Source organism: Salvia hispanica, chromosome 1 (genome assembly GCF_023119035.1).
Source record: "Salvia hispanica cultivar TCC Black 2014 chromosome 1, UniMelb_Shisp_WGS_1.0, whole genome shotgun sequence".
NCBI lineage: Eukaryota > Viridiplantae > Streptophyta > Magnoliopsida > Lamiales > Lamiaceae > Salvia > Salvia hispanica.
Window position 1 is genome coordinate 5,909,702 of NC_062965.1, and position 23,708 is coordinate 5,933,409.

At 38.8% G+C, this 23,708-nt stretch overlaps 4 protein-coding genes and 1 pseudogene across 4 annotated transcripts; 1 reads left to right on the top strand and 4 right to left on the bottom strand.

Moving 5' to 3' along the window:
- Positions 1-136: 136 nt before the first annotated feature.
- LOC125202282 lies at positions 137-1,081 on the bottom strand. The gene has a single exon (XM_048100657.1). It carries the CDS (start codon positions 1,055-1,057, stop codon positions 338-340), a length of 720 nt encoding a protein of 239 aa, XP_047956614.1. The 5' UTR covers positions 1,058-1,081; the 3' UTR covers positions 137-337.
- Positions 1,082-2,238: 1,157 nt separating this feature from the next.
- LOC125219545 lies at positions 2,239-3,848 on the bottom strand. The gene has a single exon (XM_048121558.1). It carries the CDS (start codon positions 3,754-3,756, stop codon positions 2,392-2,394), a length of 1,365 nt encoding a protein of 454 aa, XP_047977515.1. The 5' UTR covers positions 3,757-3,848; the 3' UTR covers positions 2,239-2,391.
- Positions 3,849-8,281: 4,433 nt separating this feature from the next.
- LOC125185806 lies at positions 8,282-12,648 on the top strand (annotated as a pseudogene).
- Positions 12,649-14,780: 2,132 nt separating this feature from the next.
- LOC125201748 lies at positions 14,781-15,524 on the bottom strand. Its single transcript, XM_048099987.1, has one exon. The coding sequence runs from the start codon at positions 15,462-15,464 to the stop codon at positions 14,877-14,879; it is 588 nt and encodes a 195-aa protein (XP_047955944.1). The 5' UTR covers positions 15,465-15,524; the 3' UTR covers positions 14,781-14,876.
- Positions 15,525-18,073: 2,549 nt separating this feature from the next.
- On the bottom strand, positions 18,074-19,905 carry LOC125214833. Its single transcript, XM_048116007.1, has 3 exons — positions 19,702-19,905; positions 18,663-18,746; positions 18,074-18,571 (listed from the first exon to the last, which is right to left on the bottom strand). The coding sequence occupies exons 2-3, from the start codon at positions 18,679-18,681 to the stop codon at positions 18,225-18,227; spliced, it is 366 nt and encodes a 121-aa protein (XP_047971964.1). The 5' UTR covers positions 18,682-18,746; positions 19,702-19,905; the 3' UTR covers positions 18,074-18,224.
- Positions 19,906-23,708: the final 3,803 nt, after the last annotated feature.

Here is a 23,708-nt window from a genome sequence, read left to right on the forward strand (position 1 = left end):
CATTCCACTAACTCATTTCCGATCACATTTTATTATAAAACTAACACATTAAAAGTAGGACCCACTACCTACTAACTTTTTCAACCCACTTTCCATTACATTTCTTAAAACTCGTACCGATCAAACTATGACAAAATTTAAGTGACTGAGGGAGTACCTTATATTGCATTGATTATAAAGTGGCATTCATTGAAAATCATCACCATATAGAGAGATGACCATACAATACATAGTAGAATGATGCATATAAACAAACAAACAAACAAACAAACATTCAAAGACTAAATTGAACCAACAACCCGAACACACAAACAAGATACTCCATGAACATGATGAATCAGAAGGTTCTCCTCCATGAATTGGCGAGGCTGTTCATGAACTGCGCATTCTGCCGCGCCATTTGCATCTGAAACTCCAGCCTAGCCCTCTGATTCTCCATGTCAATTCTCGCCTTCGCTAGCTGCAATTCAATAGGCAATTCCTCTTCCTCTTTGTCTTCTTCTTCTTTTTCTTCTTCTTTCTCCTTTGCTTCAGCAGAAAAGGCACAATCCAAATCGGTAACAAAATCGCACTCCTTGCAGTAGTAAGTCCAGTATCCCTCCGTCACGGCCTCGTCGCACGCGTCGCAGTAGAAGAAGGTGCAGCCGTCGACGTTAGCCTTGGTGGTGGTGTAGTGAAGTTTGAGAGCGTGCTCGTGCGCTTTGCACTCGACCGAGTCGGGCAGGAGAGCGCATTTCACGTGCATTCTGTGGTCGCATTCGTCGCACTGGAAGCCGAAGGCTTGGATGAGGTCGCCGCAGGCGTCGCAGCTGTAGTAGAGGCTGTGCTCCGGAGGCTCGGAGAGGAGGGAGAAGGAGTGGTTAGGGTCGGACTTGTGCTTCAGCTTTTTTGGTAGTTCGGAGCACGATTGGTGGAGGATGAAGTCGCAGTCGCGCTTCGTGCATGAGAAGGCCGTGGCGTCCGAGAGGTCTTGCTCGCAGACGGAGCAGGTCTTCTCGCCGGAATCCTCGGCGGTGGCTAGTTTTAGACCGTGTTTGTGGCCGTGGAATTTCTTCATTTTGTTTTTTGTGTGCTTTTAGTCCTTTACCATGTAGTATTTGTAGTGTCCAATGTTCAAGTGGTGCGATTATAATTTTGTTTTGTGAGTTGGCAAATTATTTGATTGGTGAAGTTTAACCATGGGAGTTTTTCTAATTCATTGACTTATTATATAAATGAAAAGTCAATCTTTGATAAATGCATTTAATTATGCAACTTGATCCCAAAATGTAATGTCGATTAAAAATCCCTCAAAGTAGGTGAATAGGATACCATGCAGAAATTACTAGTCATGATATGCACTAATTAACACATCATCGTTTTCAATATTTGTAATTAAATGAGCACAATATTAGAAGTCAATGGTAGAATTAAGTAGATCGTGCAGCCTTGCTGGCTTGTCGTTTTCATAACAACTCTGGGTTTATAGTCAAACAATTTGCTTATACTTTTGAGGAGATAGTTGACCTTAAATTAATTACTTAATTGTTCGCAAATAGTGAGCGTTTACCCGAGAAATATAAACGTAGCGGTCTCCGCCTCTAAATCCATGATCAGTTGCCATGTTCATGTATACTCTGAAAAAATAATTTATTTTAGTAGTAGATAAGTGCGTACATCAAATTGGGGTCGAGTGGATATGTGCGTACATCAATCAAATTCTGATTAATTAAAGAACCACATTTTGCTTTACTTTTAATGGTGAAGAAGAAAATCGATGTGAACGTACTGCATGAAATGTTGGGAGAGGTAGATGCCACAATATGCGTCCCGAAACATATGGGGTTCAGATAGAAATATTAGTAGATAGAAAAATACTTTAGCAATTGAAATATTCTAATATATGTATTCGAATATGATACATATGATATTTGAAAATATAAGGATTTTTAAAGCTTTGTGGAATTGTTCAATTGCTAAAATTGTACTCCTCCGTCCCTTTATAGCTGAGTCGTATTCCTTTTTGAGTTGTCACATTATAGCTGAGTCATTTTCTTTTTTGGCAAAAATTACTTTACTCTTTCTTCATTTCTCTATCTTTTTCTTTTCCACTTTATTCTCCTTTTACTTAACGCATAAAAACAGTTTTTCTCCTTTTACTTAACTCATTTAAAATAACTTTTCTTAAATCTCGTGCCCAAAAAGAAACCCATCTACTACAAAGGGACGGAGTGAGCATAGTAGTAGTGTTTTTGTTTTATTAGGTAAATGAGACAAATTTATTTTAAAAAAGACTTCGAATTTCAATTGAATTTTAGTCCTAGTATTGGACAATAGTTTTGCTATGAATACAAAGTTATTGTGATGATCAAATTACAAGACGATAACACGAAGAAAACAAGTCCATTGAAATTAGTTAATTGATGGCGCCCCTCTTTGTGATTGGGCTCCCAGCAAAATCTGCAAAACAGCAAACCTGAGCTCCATCTCCCTCAGCAATTCATCCTCCGTCTTCGCCGCATCCTGCTGCTGGCTGATCCCTGATGCCACGCACTCCAGATGCGTCCCGAAATCACACTCCCGGCACAAGTACAGCCACGCCATCTCATGCACCGGATTCCTGCACACGTCGCACTCAAACGCCGCCGCCTCCTGGCCGGACCCCGCCGCCGACGAGTAGTAGAGCTTGAGCTCATGCTTATGGTCAGGCCGCGCCACGGCGTCCGGCCAGCGCACGCAGTCGATGTGGAGGTCGTACGAGCAGGCCGCGCAGTTGTAGGCGAAGCCCTTGCCGTCCTTGAGGCACGCGTTGCAGGTGAACCCGTCGCTGTATGGCGGCGCGGAAAGGAGAGTTAGCGGATGGTCCAGATGGGACTTGTGCCTCACCTCCCGCGGCGAGTCGAAGCAGTCCTTGTGGAGGTTGAAGGTGCAGTAGGCCTCAGTGCAGCAGTACGCGCTGCCGCTCAGCTCGCACTCGCAGGCCGAGCACACCTTCGCCTTCTTCTCCTCGATCTCCATCTGCTTCAGCACGTGCGGATGGCCGAAGTGCTTTATCATGGCCGCTGCCGGAGGTTTCGCCGGATTGGCCGTGGGGTTGACCGCAGCGGCCGGTGCCGGTGGATAGCCTGTAGGTGGAGGATTGGCAGCCGTGGGTGCCGGTGGATTTGGCTGTGGATAGACTGTAGGTGGAGGATTGGCAGCCGCGGGTGCCGGTGGATTTGGCTGTGGATAGCCTGTCAGTGGAGGATTTGCGGTGGTGGCGTTGACGACAGTGCTATAGGTCGGGTGAGGCGGATGTGCGGTGGGAGGAGCGTAGTTCTGTGGCGGCGGAGGGTATGCCATGGTAGGATAAGTTGTAGGTTGGATGGGATTGGGAGGAGGATAGGTAGAAGGATTTTGGGGGTGATGATAGTGAGAATTGGGGTTAGGGTTAGGGTTAGTGTTAGGGTTTAGGGCGCAGTGGACGTGGATGTCGAAATCACAGGCGGTGCAGCAGTAGGAGAATCCGTCACCGGGGAGGTTGCAAGAATTGCAAATGAAGGAGGCGGATGGATAGGTGGGAAGAGGGACGAGGGAGAGGGGGTGGAGGGGGTGAGAGGGGTGGCGGAGGGAGCGGGCCGCGTGGAAGCAGTGCTCGTGGAGGAAGTAGCTGCATTGCCAGCACGCGTAGACGTTGCCGGTGGCGGGTGATTTGCAGCCGGAGCAGTGGGTTTGGGAGCCCTGGTGGACTTGGTGGAATGCTAGGGGGTGTTGGTGGCTGAAGTGCTTTGTCTCCATCACTGTTCTTTCTCTCTTCTATGGAGGAATGGGGGTTGATGATCAATGGAGATTGGAGTGGGATATGTATGAAATTGATTTGGCAAACATGTTGAGCAAGTTGGAGTAAAAGAAATGGGAATACTAGCTGCCAACTTATGAGATTCTTTTGTCAATGAGAGAAGTTTGAATTAGTCCACATCTCTATTATCAGCAATTGGGATTTAATTTCTTTATAGTTGACTATAGTTTACTTAGTTGCATTATTTTGGTTTGTAATGCGGGAATAGTGGATCAGTATATGATCTTGAATTTGCATTATATATAGATGGAGTTGAATTGCATTCTATATCTCAAATCAAGTCTTGGACCTCGTAGTATCCCCATCCGTGCTCTTAAATAAGAGTACGGAGGTGGGCCCAAACCCACTTTTACTCTTTGTCCTTAGCTAAGAGCACAATACTCACATCCGTACTCTTAGCTAAGGACAAGCTCAAGAGTCTCACCATTCTATTATTCAATTTAAATACTTCAATTACTAAAAACATTTCTATATTATAAAAATACATTAAAAAAAATAAAAATTACATAATTAAAATCCTAAAAAATAAAAATACATAAATTAAATCCTACAAAATAAATACATAATTAAAATCCTACAAATTAAAAATTACATAATTAAAGACTAAAAAATACCCCCGTGGAAGACTAGTCATTTATCCCCAATGTTCTCTTGAGACTCCGAATCATTTGCTCATGTGTTGCAAGTTGCTCTGGAGTCATCTTAGACGTATCGTTCATATAGAGTTGACCCAAGAGGGCCCACAACGTGTTGTTCGGGGGTGGAGGAGGCACAAAGGGAGCGGCCAACCGCGATTGCCGGAGGGGTGATCGCCGGAGCCGGACATTGTGTAGTGTGGTGAGAATTTAGATGAGAGAATATGAGAAAAAAGATGAGAGAATGTAGATGATAGAATAGATGAGAATGTGATCTTTTGTGTTGAAGTGAGGGTATTTATAGATGAAAATGTGAATTTTGGGGGAAAAAATTGAAAAATAAAATAAAAGTGGGTAGAAAACGGATATAATTTTTTGGGAAGTGAGAAAATATTTTTTTTATTATTTAAAAACGTTTTTTCAAATTAATTTTTAATTTTAAAAAAAAAATTGAATATGCCAACGGCTATGCCGTTGGCCAAGCAGAACACGTCACGTAAGGGTGCTCAGCGGCACGGACGTGCTCTTAGCTAAGAGCAGCGCCGTTCCGCTAGCTCGGACGAACGACTCATAGCGGCTGATGAGCTCGTCCTTGCCGCTGGCACGGACGGACGGATGCCGCGATGGGATGCTCTCATATACAAGGATCTTGTTTTTTTATTTGAAGGTATATATATAAAAAGTTTTAAAATTTATGACCACCATACAGGCAGTGGAAGATTAAGATAGACGTCTATTCTAATTATACATCATCACTGTAAAATTAAAAAAAACCAACACAATATTTCCTTAAGTGATGATATTGATATAGACATATAGTACGTATTAGAATTACAAGCAATTACGATCACAGTTAAATGAATAATCATTAATGTAATTTCGATTAAACAAACTATGTGCACATATATTATTATGTAGAGATAATGCTAAAATTCATGTGATGTGTCATTTCGCGACTAAGAAAGAAGGTATATATATATAGGGGAAAAGTTACTGTGATTTGCCAAATCATAGTTATTGTACTTCTCTAATTTAATATTTCATTCGTTACACAAGAACATGCACTCTTTCCTTTTTAGTCCATTCTACAAGAATATACATTTTCTAATTTTGAACTCTTCTTTCTCTAATGAGGTGTGACTCATTATCCACTAACTATTTTATTTATTTTTTTCTCTCTATATTTCTCTTACTTTACTAATTTTACATTAAAACATGTATGCCGAATTTAAAGTGTATATTCTTTTGGGACATGAAATGGAAGTTTTATCGAAGAAATTGGACAAGAATAATGACACGGTAACTCCAGCATTAACTCCAGATGTAGAAATAATATTCCAAGCATATCATAATAAATTGGCAAATTTCAAACTAATTAATGGTATATTAAATATATATCTATTTCTGCACTATTCGACATAATGCTTAATTTACAACAGTACACATTTATTTATTGTTCAAAATAATTGAATCAGTTGCTGAATAGGGAATGGATATTAATAATAGTATAAAAATGCAGTATCGGCCACACAAGCCTCGATAGACGTGGCCAAGTCGGTGTCCAATCCTGGCAACAAAGGAATAATTGACACATGCATCGAGGTCTTCGGTGATGCTGTGGACACATTGAATGAATGCAAGTCGTTGATACCGAAGCAAGATATGGGTAGCATCAGTTCACTACGAATCAAAGGATCAGCAGCTCTAACCGATGTTAATACATGCAGCGATGAATTTGGAGCAAACGAGCCACCGCAATTGACACAAGCCAGTGCTAGGGCCTATACATTTGTTCAATTGCTTGTCATTATTTCTAAAACATTGCAATAGCCAATTCATTGCAAAGTGCAAGAATAGGCTTTTGTTGTGTGCGTGCTAGCTAGTACGAGCCACTTATTTATTTCCAGTTTGAATTTATAATAGTAAGTGATTCAACAAATAATTATCGTCGAATTATTTTTATTTTTTTACCATCACTGATGTATCAAATCAAATTAAAACTTCTTCTTGTTGCATTTCCTAGTATCTTCTTTCAACTATTTAAATATTAAACCTCACTTCACTCAAATAATATTGCACCTCAGTCCAAACCACTTGCCTATATGTACTTTCAAAGTTAAAAGTATTCCACTCCTCTATCTTACCTTACTAATATTTTCTATTCTTCTTTCTTACTTTATCAATTTCATACTATTAAAATTTGTATCGTTCCTATTTTCTAAAATTTCTATTTTTAAGAAACGGAGGGAGTGTTATATATTAGTACTAGATATGAAATTGACCTAATTGCAAATTAGGAAAATGGGGCTATATATAATTGAAATATCCCCTCTTTCATAAAAGGATATTTGTTCCTATTTCACTAATTAAGTTGATATTCATGACTCATTCCTTAAATTTATTTTTCATTATATTATTTATGAATTTCATAAACTTTTTCTCTCATTTCTCACTCAAAATAGCACCCAATCCACCATTCTCTTATTTAATTATTAATAGGTCTCACTCAAAAACGGTTTGTATTTTTTTTAGTATATTTGAATTTTTAGGTATTATTGCCTCTATCCCATTAGAAATGAAACGTTTTCCTTTTTGGTTTGTCCTATTAATAATGAAACGTTTCTAAAAATGAAAACAATACTCTCTCTACTTTTTCTTCTCTCTTACTTTACTCTCTCTTCATTAACTCACAAAACAAGACTACATAAAATCATGTGCCGAAAAGCAAATGTTGCATATTTAATGGGACGGAGAGAGTATTTGTTATATTTCTAGATGTTGGATTATTATTTCTTTTAGTATTGAAATTTAAAATTACAAATAAATTCTACATATTGGTTCGGTTTCAAACTGGAACCGACCGATACCGATTCTAGTTCTAAGATTTATGAAAAAGTAAAACTGGTTAACCGGTCAACCGATCCAGTTAGAACCGGAACCTGCCGAATGAGCAGACCTAACTATCAAGGGCGACTAAAAAGAGCGTTGTCTCCAAAGATTTAAGCGATTAAAGTTTGTGGGTCAATTTGTCATATTAAGAAAGAGTAAAGTTGAACTGCAATATCAACTAGGTTGATTAGGCCCAATTCTAATTTCCGAATTAGAAACTCTAAGACTATTATTCAAACCAATTAAATTTGAAATTAAGCTAATAATATTAAATTAAAATTGAATTAGATACCATATAAAATATAATAACACAGGTTCAATTTAAAATTGAATATGAAATATATAATCATCTCACATTTTCATGTGAGAATAGAATGATTAGAATCTATGACGTGGGGTTATATAATCGAAAATGATTGGGCTACTAATCTCCAGACCCATTTCATGTTGGAAAATTTGAGAGATCATAATTATTTCTTTATTAGCATCACATAATTTATAGATGCTAAGTTTTTTTTTTTTTTTTTTATGTATAGTAATTATTTTAATATTTATTTAGAAAATAGTGGAGTATTAGTTTTTACTAATTTTTATATACTAATTATTATTGTGATATGTTTTACGTATTATGATTGGAGAAAACCTAAAAATTTAATTATTGAGCTTGATTTTATTTCTGTTAAATGATTATATTGAAACTATTTAATTATTTGCTCATACTCGGGTAATTTAGAATTTTGGCTAAAATGATTACAAGAGTGCACTGAAAGTTAGTATTTGTTATATTATTAGAGCATCCGCAATGGTCGGCTAGCGACCGGCTAGCTGATTGGTAGTGGTAGTGGTAGTGGTGTGGATCCTGAGGATGCTGAACGGAGGATGAGCGAGTGCTATAGGAGACCTACATGAACATGGGGATGGGCAGTTGCATGCGTATGTTATGTGGTGGAGCAATGAGGAGGCGATACCTCGCCCACTCCACGAGGTGTCCATGGCAGAAGCGGTGGTCGATCAGGATCACGTCGTGCTAGCATCAGCGATTTATACGAGGACTGCCACCTGCCAGTACCGCCGGTTTTTCGGCCAATATGTTAAAGCGGCGTTTCGGAATGCGCGAGGAGTTGTTTATGCGCATCGTTAGGAGCATTGGAGCGTCCAATATATGTGTTTCCCCGCTTCAGGCACGATACGGTAGCAGGCTCGTCCACGCCCTTATCCAAAAGTGTACGACGGCAATCGAGGCGGTTAGGCGTACGGAGTAGCGGCTGGACGGGCATAGCCGGATGAAGTACCTCCACATCGGTAAGTCGTCGGCCTTTGAAATGTGCGAAAGGAGTTTTTGTAGGGGGCGTGATTAGCATTTCGGTGGCCGGTACCTTGAAGCTTGCTCCAGGTGGAAAGGTGTCGGTGATGCTGGATGCACGCGGGAGAAGCATGGGGTTCGCCGGGGATGTTAGCAGCGGCATCGACTGCATGCATTGGGAGTGGAAGAAGCTGTCTCCGATTACTCTGGAAGAGGGGGCCTACACGGCCCAGAGCTACAAGTCAAAGAACCCCACGATAATCCTCGAGGCCGCTAGGCACGATGCCAGTACATGGATCACGGCATGCGTATTTTTGGAGTGTAGAGGATTGGAACAACGATTCTCAACGTCCTGAGATTGCGTCTCCCCTCTTCAACGAGAAATTGCCAGGGGCGTCGGTCGGCCGTCTCTTTTGTGGCCAACGACAACCGACATGATGGGCTACTATTTCTTGGCGGATGGGATATATCCTCGGTGGCCGGTCTTTGTGAAGACGATCCGACAAACAAGTGATGAAAAGAAGGCCTACTTTGCGCAGGACAGCAGTCGGCGCGCAAGGGCCGTGGAGCGCGCATTTGGTGTGCTCCGGTCTCGATGGGCGGCAATTAAAGGGCCCAAAAAGCGTTTGTGGGATGTCGGATGCATTTCCGCAGATAATGTACGCCTGCATTATCTTGCACAACATGATCGTCGAAGACGGGGCGTCCTGGCCCGACTAGTTGGGTCGGTGACGATGAGCGGTCCAAGCCTGCAGAACGGCCACCCCAGTGTACGGCGGGGGTACCTACGATGAAGCCAGGCCGACTCGGAATTTGCCAACATGCGCCAAGTGGATGCTCATATTCAACTCCAAAGGATATAATTGAAGAGTTGTGGGCACGGAGGATTGCACGGCGATAGTTTTTTTTCTTTATTATGCATGTAATTTTTTTTTTATCTATGTAACTTTTTTAAATGCAATTAATGAATTTTCCCGTATATGTGTCGTAAATTTAATTCCGTATTTTAATCGTAATTTAATTCAGTAAATGTAGTATATTTTGAATTATTTTTATTATTGTTTGGTGGCCTAAATCGATGTGGCGGGTGGTTTTTTTAGTGTTGGCTGACGTGGCGGGGAAGAATGGGCTGGCCTATGGCTGACCTAAGCACCATTGCGGATGCTCTTAGAGCATCTCCAATGCAAATAGGTCAGTCATGGGTCAGCTCACTCTCTACTCTCCACTGCCACGTCGTACTAAAATACGGGAAAAATTTGTTAATTTTATTTAAATAAAAAAAGTACATTTACTAAAAATTTGTTAAAAAATAAAAAAAGTACATTTACTAAAAATAAAAAAAAATCAGGACTTCCACACACGAGCCACCGCCCCACTCTACTCCTCACTAATTTATTAAAAAATACATTAAAAGATATTAGTATGCCTTGAATCTATTATACTTTGCCGCTAGCCGAACGGGGGTCTCGCTGTGTGCCTATTTAAAAATTACATAATTAAAAAAAATTCATAAAAAAAAACATAAAAAAATACATTATATAATTTTTCAAAAATAAAAAAATTAAAAAATTAAAAAATAGCGCTGGCCGATCGGCACGCCATAATGGCGGCCAGCGCATCGGCCAGCGACACGCAATCGGCTAGCCCACGCCGAAAATTTGGCCGATTTCCCGGTCACCGGCTCCAATGATTCGGCTAGCGACGCGGATCGGCTAGCCGGCACTGGAGATACTCTAAAAGACACGTGACAATGCAATACTGACTCACCACGCACAAGTTCCCAGTTCCCAGTTCCCAGTTCAGTGCGGTATGTTGCTTTGTCTCACTCTTTTTCGCTGGCCATTTATGTAGGTATCAAGTATTAGACAAGTAAATAAAAAACGGTCTCTGCTGAGGCCAGAATCGCACTCCGTCTGCTGCGTCAACCGCAGGATGGGGCGTGAGGATGGTCCCGGTAGGGGGCCTCACTGGAGTGATGCACCGACCAATATCGGTCGGCTTGAATGCGGACTGAGTCCGTACCTCCAGTTGAGGTCTTCCCTTGAGGTGACTGCCGTTTTCCGACACCGATCACACCTTCTGTGTGTCTGTACCTTTTCCAGGCACAGGAGTGGGGGGAATGGCTACGAGGGCCACTCGCCCGGCACCGACAATCCCGGTCTGAGACATGACCTTGGGTGCCGGCAACCTGCAAGTTGGCGGCTGAGGTCGAAAATCCTCAACGTGATTCCTCTTCTCCCGGACTCCCCCGTGATCGGATGAGGCTGTTCTGGATGTGTGCCGCTTTGGGGAGACCCTCTGCGGAAGCATTCCAGCGTTTTCTCGGGGTTCGAAATACCCCGGTTGTTTTGAAAAAAAAAAAAAAAAAAAAAAAAAAAAAAAAAAAAAAAAAAAAAAAAATTGGCCCAACTTCTTAAAAGGACAGTCGACGGTCAAAACATATCCTTCTCTGATGCTGCCAAGTTTGCTGGATACACGAACAGTGAGGACCTTTCCAGCGTTTTTCTGGAAAAGGGAAGCTATTCTGCTTTTATTTGAGCAAGGTCCCATCTTGGAAGAAGAAGGTTAATCCGAGAATGATTATCTTTATGATTGAAATTAGGGAAACTTCCCATAAATTTGCTTTAATTTGCGTATCTGCAGCAATCTCAATTGGTGTTGTCACCGGCATTGCTGCTCCAGCAAGCATCGAAGTGGATTCTGAAGGCAATGGAGGGCATGCTGGAGCTGTTCTGATGCCAAAGAGGTATATTATTTTCTCCAAGTTTGAGCACCAAATAGCTGGAAACTGAGAGTCCAAATGAGTAGATCGATCAATTATACTTGTGGGAAGTTTTGTGTAATTTGCAACACCATAATCCAATTCGTCTATGCAACATTTTGGAACAGAAACGATGCAGGACTAGCTGCTGCAGAATTAGCTCTTGCTGTCGAGAAACATGTTTTAGAATCTGGATCAATCGATAATGTTGGGACCGTTGGTGAGCAGCACATCCTCCATCCTTTCATGTTTGAGACTTAGATCGCTTGGACTAAATTTTGTGGTTGAAAAAATGATGTAAAATCAGGTATTCTGGAGCTGCATCCCGGAGCAATAAACAGTATACCGAGCAAAGCACATTTGGAGATTGGTATGTTTATTTTGCGCTAACTTGCCATCTAAATCATGACCTTTGGCCCGAATTGCAAATCTGTCACCACTTTCATTGCATTGCAACCAAATTGTTGAATGTGACCATTGCAGATACTCGCGACATAGATGAACAGAGGAGAAATCTTGTGATCGAGAAAATCCATCAGTCCGCCCTGAGCATTTCAAAAGCGAGCTCTCAGAATTCAAGATCGTCAACCAAGATCCACCCGCACTCTCAGAAGAGCTGATCACCAAAGCAACTGAGAATCAGCCTGCCAAGAACTGAACATGCCTTACAAGAAGATGATCAGCAGAGCCTATCACGATTCCCTGTTCATGGCCAGGTAATCATTCTTGGCATACACGCGATCACCCTTAAGGTGGATGCACCAAACTCTATGCTTCGTTCACTTTGTTTCCTTCATCATCGAACTGGAAAATGCTTTCTCACGACGTGCCTTAAACCTTGTTTGTAAATGTTGGCAGGATATCTCCAATGGGCATGATCTTCATTCCATGCTATAAAGGTACGGTTTCTATCATATGCAACAACGCGATTTCCATGCACGCACGCAGTTGCAAGCAAACGCATAGTTTCTGCAGAAGTGATGTGGAGAAATTGATTGATTTTTGGGTTTTTGTTGGCAGGATATAGCCATAAGCCTGAAGAGTTCGCAGCGCAACAGGATATCGCGAACGGTGTGAGAGTATTAGCGCTAACGCTTGCCAAACTCTCCGTTTCTTGATGCCTTGAAGTTGTTACTCAAGGCTACATGTATGCCTATGTATGTGTATCTAAATAAATCGCCTATTTTTGCTTTTGTTTAGAAAATTATGAATTCTGGCAATAACATTATGGTCTTATTGCTCCTTTTCAGCTGGTTTTATTCACTTCTTGATCATATCATCATTTCATTGCATGTTTTTCATTTGATTATATTTCAACACAGACAGAGTATGAACTAATGATTTTGATTTAGTTATAACGAAGCTCGAATGATTTAGTTCTCTTAAATTCATGCTAATTAATTAAGCTCGAATCCAGCTTTAATAGTAGGGATATTGGCGCCCAATATCACGAAACTTTCCAAAAAATTGTTTTTTCCACAAATTTTAAACTTGACATATAATATTACGTATTTAAAATAATTGTTTAATTTTTTCCACTAGCGACAAAATCCGGCTACACTTCATTTGTTATTACATCACATAAGATATGGTTATTACTGGAAATTATAATAACGTGATAACAAAGTCACTAGAAGCCATATATGATTATTCATCTCATTTTAATATAGTTGGATTTTTTCGATGCTGGGAAAAATTAAATAACTATTTAAGTTCGTGATATAACTATATGTCAAGATCAAAGTTCATGAAAGAAAACAAATGTTTAAAAAAATTCGTAATATTAGACGTCAATATTCCACACACGGGCCACCGCCCCACTCTACTCCTCACTAATTTATTAAAAAATACATTAAACAATATTAGTATGCCTTGAATCTGTTATAGTTTGCCGCTAGCCGACAATTCTTAATTTTGTATTGGGTCTAGCCCGTCGTCCGTGTGCCTATTTAAAAATTACATAATTAAAAAAAAAATTCATAAAAAAAATATTAAAAAAATACATAATATAATTTTTTAAAAATTAAAAAATAGCGCTGGCCAATCGCTGGCCGATCGGCACGCCACAATGGCGGCCAGCGCATCGGCCAGCGACACGCAATCGGCTAGCCCACGCTGAAAATTTGACCGATTTCCCGCTAGCCTATTCCAATGGTTCGGCTAGCCGACCGGCTAGCGACGAGAATCGACTAGCCGGCATTGGAGATGCCCTTAGTTCCAGAGATGAAGCTTGTAATTAAGAATAATTTCTACATGTGCAAAAAGAAGCATATAATATTTCCAGAATTGGTACGCAACCCAACGAAACTATATTATTTTTAGTCTAGTGGAGTTAGTTGAAAAAGATTTAGTTTAGTGTAGTTAGTAGAAAAAGATTTGTTAGATGTATCCCTGAATTCTTTATTAATAATTTAATATCATCAATACGTATAGCATGTGGAAAAGGTGTTCGCAATATTCTCATTCTCCTTGTTTTATTATCATTTGCGAATATTGATGTTACTACTATTTATTTAGTTCTTCTTCTAAAGTAGATCTCGGATGCAACAAATTGGATGTATGGCAAAAATGATGACAATTACACTATTCTATTTTATTGTATTACAAAAGAATAGAAAAAAAAGCTTTGCACATCAAACTCTACTTTTTAGTGCAAATTTCTATAGTAAAAGCATAAAAATACCTCCGCCTCCCAAAAATAAAGGAGTTTACAGTTAATGTGAATTTAATAAAATAAGAGAAAAAATATTTAAAATAATATTAGTGGGTAATGAAATTTGTATTATTATAATATAATGAGTTGTGAAAATAGTTAAATAATATTAGTGGATAGTAAAATCCACATCATTATAGTATAATGAGGGTATTAAAATTTTAATAATATCAGTGGATAGTAAATTTTAAGGGATTAAGAGAGTATTATAGTACTACTAGTATTTATGTCAAACTATAGCAAAGAACTAATTTATCCAAGGAAGAGGATCACAGTTTTAGTAATTGATTGATAGGCAAGTCTAGAAATTATGCAATTGATTTATTCCGAGAAAGAATAAATCATTCCCTAGATAGATGAACACTCCTCTATATTGAACAAATTTGTACTCCCAATACTTCATGTGTTCTTATGCATAGCCACCTTGAATATCGTCTCTCTTGATTATCATCTTAATTTATATTCGTTGTATTGTAGACATAATACACTATCTCATAGTCACTAAGATTAAACTGATCTGAAATAATTTGGAATTTTACTGTAAATTAAAGTCATAACTAATCATACTTGTTCGGTTGAACTAGTTTCAAGTCAAAATGCGAATTTTACACAGAAGAACAACTTTATTTCAAATAGTAAGAAAAAGGTAGAAGCTCTCAACATTAAATTCGTGAATTGAAGTGCATTCAATATAGTTGCAGAAAAGGGACATCTTTTTCACGTCTCCACAATTAATTAAAGCATAATTAAGCATGTAATTAACAAGTCTCCGCACAAGCCAAATGCAAACCTAATTTACAATCCAAGCAACAATACATCCATCCACCCTTAGCCACACGATCATCATCGCAGCCGCAGCACACCAAATCCCCGCCGTCCAAATTCTCCCCGCACATCGTCAGCACAAAGTCATGCTGATGATCGCTCCGCTTCACGGCCTCCGGCAGCGCCGCGCACTCCACGTGGAGGTCGAACTTGCAGGCCGCGCAGTGGTACGTGAACCCGTGCCCCGACTCCCCGCACGCGTCGCACGTGAACTCGCCGTCGCTGTACGGCGGCGAGGGGAGGAGGGCGAGCGGGTGGCCGGGGTGGCAGCGGTGGCGGTGCCGCCGCGGGAGGTCGGAGCAGAGGTCGTGGAGGACGAAGTTGCACGTCGCCTTCGTGCACACGTACGCCGGCCCCACGATGTCGTGCTCGCACCCCGCGCACGCGCCTAGTTTGTCGTCGTCGCCGTGGACCTCCGCCGCCTCCAGCGGGTGGCGGTGGCTGAAATGGTTGATCTGCTGCTTCCCTATCTTATTAATTGCTTCTCTCTCAATATCACTCATTTTTGTGACCAAAGCCATTTTTCACAACTTTTTTTTTTGATGGAATGTTTTAGTTAAAGGTATTTGGAATTAATGTGTAGTGTGTTAACTATAGCAATATATATAAGTATGATTATAAGAGGTAGGAGGAAGTTTCATCTACTTGTATTTATTTGTAGGAGAATAAGTCAAGTCAATGATGACATTCCAAGTATTATTAAATTTTGGATGATGGAATGTGAAATATATGGTTTTATAATGGGTTTGATTAACAAGTTTGAGTGTTACTTAGTATCTTGTCATTTAATTGCACAACATCATATGTAGATTTATTTTGATTAATTATGTGATTACGATAAAAAAAAAGATTCCATGGGAATATTATGAATACAGGATCCGCGTTTTATTGAATTCATTGTTGTTAATTATGCCAAATCAACCTTGATTAAGTTCTAAAGTAGTACTACTACTATTTGTATTTTTGTTGTATAAAATTAAAGGGAATGGTGATTATGTGAAATGAACCTTGATTAAGTTATAAATTAATATTACTACTAGTATATATTCTTCCGGCGAAAGGGAAGGTTGGAAATTGATTGATTAGGTTGCTTCATAGAAGTAGTTGAAGTCCCCACGTTAAGGTGTAATTGCAAACAAGTTGACATTTATAGGTCTATTATGTCAGGCACATATAATAAAAGATTATTCATTCATATTATTATAGAAATATTTATTTATATAATATTATTATTAACAAAAAATAGTCTTATTTTTCTATTTTAGGCAGCTTACCGAAATCACTCTTTATTTATTTATGGCAATTCTCTGCATCTAATATTTTGGCTCATTTTCTAGTTCTGCTAATAATATTTCAATAACCTTTTTTCCTTATCTCTCTCTACTTGACTCATTTTGTAGTAAGTATTTGAACCCGTATCATTCACTACTATAATTTTTTTTGTAGACGAAGGTATAACTACTAACTAAGCAAATTAAATAGCTTGTTTTCAGTAGTGCACTCGCTAACAAAAAATGTAAGATTGAAAACAAAAGAAACGAACGAATAAAACAACATTTCGACATCAATATATATGTTTCCATGCACTTTCCGCAGGAAATAATCAAGAACGGGTCACATCTGTTCCTTTCAAACCATACAACTTGATCGCCAACCATCTATTTATGTAGTAATCACCTAAACTGTATGTATTAATATTTGATCATATCCATAAATTGCTGACCTTTCAACTCTACCCAAGTCACGTTCACGACGCAACTTTAAACTTCCAAATTTAATACCAGTACTACTAAAAAAGGCTAACAATAATAAGGATTATTTAGTTTAAAATGGTGATATAATTCGATTTTTTTATTTGCATGAAATTGATATATTTATGACTCATTTCTCCATATCTTTGAGATAGGCAGCGAGAAATGAAATACGAAGGTGATGTCAATTATGGAACTTATTGAGCATGATAGAAACCATCGATGTGGGAAATACATATAGATATGCATCTAATGTTGTTGTATCGTGGCGGATCTATAAATTTTAATTTGAGGTATGTGTACTGCAACAAATTAATAGTAACATGTGAAAAACTGTTAAATTACTAACATTTTATTGCACCTAAACTTTGGATTTGTATTAAATGCGGTACTCACACTTTAAACATATTGTCATTTGTCTTTAGACTTTGATTTAACATATCGCTAGATGGCACCTTTTGGACACTTTTTTGGTCTAGACTACCATCAAGCCCTTAGAAGAGTATTTTTGTCAATTTGTAATGTGAGAAACAAATTGACATTTTGTGGCAAGTATTAATTTCTTGAACTCCTTCCTCATTTAAAATAGAGTGAATTACGAGTGTCCACAATAATTTGGCCAAGTCCAAGCCACAAATTCTTGTCTATAGCCACAAAAAACTTGTCCAGTCCAATAGTGGACAAGCCACAACCACAAATCACATTATTTTATCAATTATTTGTATATTTTAATTCAATTAGAATAAAAATCATCGGACTATAATAACTAAAAAAAATGCATAATTTAATAAAAATATAGAAAGTGAAAATTTGGGTGTAAAATGTGTGTGATGTGAAAATGTGTAAAATGTAGTATTTATAGAAAAAACCTGAAAAAATAAAAAAAAGGTTTTCAATATATTTTCAATATATCACTTTCGGAAGGTCCTACTGACTTTTTCTCATTTTTTCGAACTAAATCGCCCTCAAATGGGTAGAGAGCAAATTTGTACATTCAATCATTTAGAACCTTTAGGCAATATTTGATGCAAGTTGAATTTTTCCTCGGCTAATTCCAATTTGGATACCTTAGAATGTGATATCACCTCCCTAAAGTTGTACTCTCTCACATCACAAATAGACCAGAATACCCTTTAGGAGCTTGAAGAGAGTTTAAACTAAAAAATGTCTAAAAAATGCAAAAATCGCTCTAGCAATATTTAATCTCAGTCCAGTGATTATTTTTAAAATTTGAGTACCACAGTAACCAAGTTTGATACAAATCTAAAATTTAGGTACCAAAAATGTAATTCACTCTAAAAAATATAGTCCACATGCAGTCTCAATTCTATTCCTCCACAATTTTCAATCAAGAATAACAATATATAAATCAAATCATCTAGATTTTAATCAAATACTAACATAAAGATCACAACCTTAATTCTTTACAGAAAATCATAAGTTCTCATAGTTCCGGTAACCACAAAAAAACTACCACCAACAAAATACATATAACCAAAAGTGTTCCTGCATGCTGCAATCAAAACTTGCTTACAGAGCTTGCTTATTCTGACGCTTCTCCTTGAGAACATGCTTAACATACGCAGGTTTCACAGTATCAGGCAGCCCCATAAACAGATCAAGGAGCTCTGGTTTTTCTCCAAGAGTCTCACAAACATCAAATTTGTCATCGAGTGAAAGATCAGGTATATTACCCAAGAGATTGAACAACTCCCTTCTCGTTTTGCTTAAATCAACCTCATATCCGATTCGAGTAGACAAATGTTGTAGTGTAGCAATTGTATCCTCGTGCATTTTACTAAGTAAAGCAAGAACACCTTCCATCCCGTCAACTGCCTTGCGTTTCTTACACTCACTATGCCCCGTATCGATGCTACCTATTTTCAAATTACAGCTAAAAGTAGATATCATTGTATTTCAGTTCAAAAATAGCTATATGCTACCAGATTAATGCATAGACTCACTAACCTTGGGTCACATTACTCATGTCTAGTGTGTTTCAACTTTCAAGTTCAGGCCTCAGCTTGAAAAGAGCATAAAACTGATAACATTCTGTAGCTCAAATCAAACACAAAGCAACTGTTAAGCCACTGCTTACTGATAAAACATACTCTACACCAGTAACCACTTGAAGGACTAATATAAACAAACCATAGACTGTATATCCAATAAGTGAACTCGTGAACTGAACTAGATCGGAACACACATCACGCAAAAAATCAAATAGGAAAAATTATCAATCTAATTGAAGTTCTACTATCCTCAAAATGAAAATAAATGCAGCACCACCAACAAAGAACGTGATAAACCTTCAAAACGTCCATTCATATTGCCTAAAATCCAACATATCTTCGCTAAAAGAAGACAATCATCTCTAAAAAACACCACGCATAAAAATGAAAATCCATGAACCTTCTCTGATTACAATTATCTCTCAAATAATATCTAGATAATAATAGAGATTAATATATTGTAACCAGAAAGAACAGAATGGTCAGTAAACATCAATTGCCTGAAAAAATCCAACAAGCAATAACATAATAATGGCCCTAAACAGTCTAACCAAAATGCTGAAAATAAACCTCTACAAGTGTATCTTTATCAGAATAAAAAAAACATAATATTTGATCAATTCAATTTCAATTCTCTCCGAAATTTTCCAACATTCAACAACAAAATGATAAAATCCTGTTTCGTTTCTGCATTCCATAAAAGAATAACCAAAGAATGCCAAAAGCAAACTTGAAGCAATTTCATATTATCTCATGTTAAGCGTAAGTCAATTGAAAAGAAGAAGAATAAGTTAGACGAAACTAGAGGAAATCTTCATTAGAAAATTAGAGAAACTGCTCTGACACAAAACGAAGAGAAAATCCGACGTCGTGCGAAGACTTAGAGGATTTAATCAGTATGAACTCAAAAGTGCGTAAACCCTAAGATCTCCAGCAATAGGCATTTTCCTATCAGAATTATTGCAATCAAATTTTCGCAAACCCAGAGCAATTACCTTACAAATGCATCTGGATGCTCCCGTGAAAACTACAGGAGGGCGTGATAGAGCGTGAAGAGTTGCGGCAACTCTGAATTGAGCCAATCTCCGTCTACAATGGAAAATCGAAGAAGAATAAGGCGTCAAGCGGAGCGGATTCTGAAATTGTGTTTAGGCAAGTTGGGGACTCAAATTGAGTTTAGGTTCAGATAAAAATTTATTTAGGATTAAATTGTCTTGCGATTGTCAGTGAAACGCTTACATAAATTATTTGTAATCCAATCGAATATTACTAGTACTTACATAAATTATTTTTAATAGTAAATCAATTTCCTTTTAATAATTCCAATCTTGTGTTCAGCAACCGAAATATTGTCGAACTTCAATTCTTTTAACCAAGCTACCTCGAAAAATATTACTCCCGCCGTCCACGAAATATTGTCCAAGTTTGACTTGATACGTATTTTAAGAAATGTGAAAAAAACTAAGTAAAAAAAATTAGTGAAATGTAGGTCTCACATTTATGTATGTTTTTATAATAAAATATTAGTGTAATGAATTAGTTGAAAATAAGGTCCATTTACTAAAAAAAGGGGGAAAAATGAAAAACATGGACGATATTTCACGGATGTACTAAAATGACAAAACTGGACAACATTTTAAGGACGAAGGGAGTATTCCATGACTCCGGAAAAAAGGAGGCAATTATAGTGGCACCGGACCATGTACTAGATAATGAGCTCATGTATCACCTCGGACATAAAAAAGGAGGCAATTATAGTGGCAAAGGGCCCGTGACAAGCGCTGAGAAATTCAATACAGACTAGTGCACACAACACAAGGATTCAAAAGTTTCGAGACAATGATGTTCCATCTTCCGCTCCAAAAGTCTGTAGTTCCAGCCTTGGTTTGATTCAGAACAAAATTCTTATGTATCTAAAATTGGTTTACTGTGACTTGTTTTATTAATGGTTATAATAAAACATTTTTAAAATTTTATTATCCATTATTGTGACTTACTACTATTAACAAAATTACTAAGTAGTACACAGGCAGTCTCATGTACTTCTTCACAGTTTACAATCAAGAACAGAACAAATAAATAACACATCCAGATTTCAATTTAGTACTACCATATAACTTATAAGGTCACAATCTTTACATATAAGCAAAAGTTCTCATATTTCCGGTAATCAAAAGTACACACCATCAACAAAATACATATCACCAAAAGCTTTCCTACATACCGCATTCAATACTTGGCTACAAAGATTGCTTACTCCTGACGCTTCCCCTTCTCCTTGAGAACACGCGTGACATACGCAGGTTTCACAGAATCAGACAGCCCCATAAACAGATCCAGCCGTGCCGGATTTTTCCCAAGAGTCTCACAAACAACGAATTGGTCAGTGAGTGAAAGATCGGGTATATTACCCAAGAGATTGAACAACTCCCTTCTCGTTTTGCTTAAATCAGCTTCATGTCCAATTCGAGTGAACAGATGCAGTAGTGTAACGTTTGTATCCTCATGCATTTTACCAAGCAATGCCATCCCTTCAAGAGGCATACTATCGTTGCAATCTATTTTCAAACTACAGCTATAAGTACACATCATTGTATCAGTTAAAAAATAGCTATAAATTTTTTATACAAGATTAATGTATAGATTCACTAACCTTCAGTCACATCACTCATGTTTATACTATGGTTTCAAGCTCGGGCCTCAGCTAGAAAAGAGGAAAAAACCATTAACAAGCTGCAGTTCAAATCAGACAAGACAAACGTTAAGTCACTGCTTAAAGATAAATCACACAACAGACAACAGTAACTACTTGAGGACCAATAAAAACAAAATCACAGATTGTATATCCATCCAGAAGTAGAGTGGCATAAAATTTTCAGCACAATACATGAAGTGAACTAGTGAACTCTGAACTGAACAAGATCAAAACACATCAAGCAAAAAAGATCAAATGGGGAAATAATCAATATAATTGAAGTTATACTATCAATTAAAATGAAAATAACCTTCAAAAGGTCCTTTCATATCTTCAATAGAAGAACACAATCATCTTTAAGAAATACTACTACTACTACACATAAAAATGAAAATACGTAAACCTTCTCTGAACACAGTAGTCTCTAAAACAATATCCAGATTACAATAAAGAATAATGTATTTTCACCACAAATAGGGAGTAACAAAATAATCAGTAAAAACATATTTTCAATGACTCTAAACAGTTTAACCAAAATGCTGAAAACAAACATCTACTAGCGTATCTTCACAAATTCTTATTGGAACAATTGAGAAATTTCCGGTGACACAAAACTTAGGGGAAAATGCTAAAATTAGAGGACTGAATCTGTGTGAACTTTGTTCAGTTGATGAACCCTAAGATCTCCCGATCTAGCCAAATTTTGAGAAACGGAAAGTAAGAGCATCTCCAATGGAGATAGTGGGAGATAGGCTAGCCATAGGCTAGCCACTTTCTCTCCTGCGCCATGTCATCAACACTAAAATTCCACCTGTCACATCATCATTTTAAGCAAATAGGCTAGCCAAAGGCTAGCCGCAGTAAAAATAATTCAAAAACAACTAAATTTACGGAATTAAATTTACGAGACATATACGAGAAAATTCATTAATTTCATTTAAAAAAAAGTACATTCATTAAAAAAAAATTACATAATAAAGAAAAAAATTATCACCGTGCAGTCTTCCGTGCCCACAACTCTTCAATTAAATCCTTTTGGAGTTGAATATGAGCATCCACTTGGCGCATGTCGGCATGTGCCTGGAGGCGGTCGGCTTCATCGTGAGGTATCCCACGTCGTATGTTAGGGGTGGCCCTTCCGTGGCTTGGACCGGCTGCATCAGTATCGTCATTGGCCCAATTAGTCAGTTGTACGCCTTCGTCTTCGACGATCATGTTGTGCACGATAATGCAGGCGTACATTATATCAGCAATGCAGTCGACATACCACAATCACGTTGGACCCCTAATTGTCGCCCATTGAGATTGGAGCACACCAAATGTGCGCTCCACGTCCTTGCGCGCCAACTCCTGTTGTTCCGCAAAGTAGGCCTTCTTGTCATCATTTGCGTGCCTGATCGTCTTCACAAAGACGGGCCACCTAGGGTATATCCCATCCGCCAAGTAGTAGCCCATATCATGCCGGTTGCAGTTGGCCACAAAATTGATGGTCGGATCGATGCCCTGACACTGCTCGTTGAAGAGGGGGGACGAGTTGAGGACGTTGATGTCGTTGTTCGACCCGGCTACCCCAAAATACGCATGCCAGATCCACAGCCGGTAATCGGCTACGGCCTCGAGGATCATCGTGGGATTCTTTCCCTTGTAGCCGGTCGTGTAGGTCCCCTTCCAGGCAGTCGGACAGTTCTTCCACTCCTAATGCATACAATCTATCTTTGCCTAACATTCCGGGGAACCCATGCTGCTCCCCGTGCATCTGCACCAGATCCTGACATTCTTGGAGGGTAGGGCTTCGAAGGTACTGATCACGGAATATAGCAATCACACCCTGACATAAATACATAAGACATTCCAAGGCAGTCGACTCACCGATGTGGAGGTACTCATCCCACATGTCTGCCACGCCTCCGTAGGCCAACTGCTTGATTGCCGCCGTGCACTTTTGAATAAGGGTGTGGCCGGGTCTGCCAGCCGCATCGTGCCTGAAGCGAAAACACAGATATCGCTGCTCCAAAGAGTCAACGATACACATAAACAATTCCCTGCGCATTCTAAAATGCCTACTGAACAAGTTGGCCCCAAACCGCGGGTTCTCTGAGAAGTAGTCGTCATATAGCCGCTGATGTGCAGCTACGTGATCCCGATCATTCACTGTTCGGCGGTGGACAACGGGTCGAGGGCGAGGTACCGCCGGCTGCAAGACCCTTTGCATGTACCGCTCTATCTCGCGGTTCATGTAGGCCTCCACTGCCTCGTTCATTCGCCGTTCGTACTCCTCAGCATCCCCATCACTACCACCACTACTAT

Excerpts from the sequence above, each read along its gene's own strand:
- LOC125202282 (XM_048100657.1), bottom strand. The coding sequence starts at position 1,057 with ATGAAGAAATTCCACGGCCACAAACACGGTCTAAAACTAGCCACCGCC.
- LOC125219545 (XM_048121558.1), bottom strand. The coding sequence starts at position 3,756 with ATGGAGACAAAGCACTTCAGCCACCAACACCCCCTAGCATTCCACCAA.
- LOC125201748 (XM_048099987.1), bottom strand. The coding sequence starts at position 15,464 with ATGGCTTTGGTCACAAAAATGAGTGATATTGAGAGAGAAGCAATTAAT.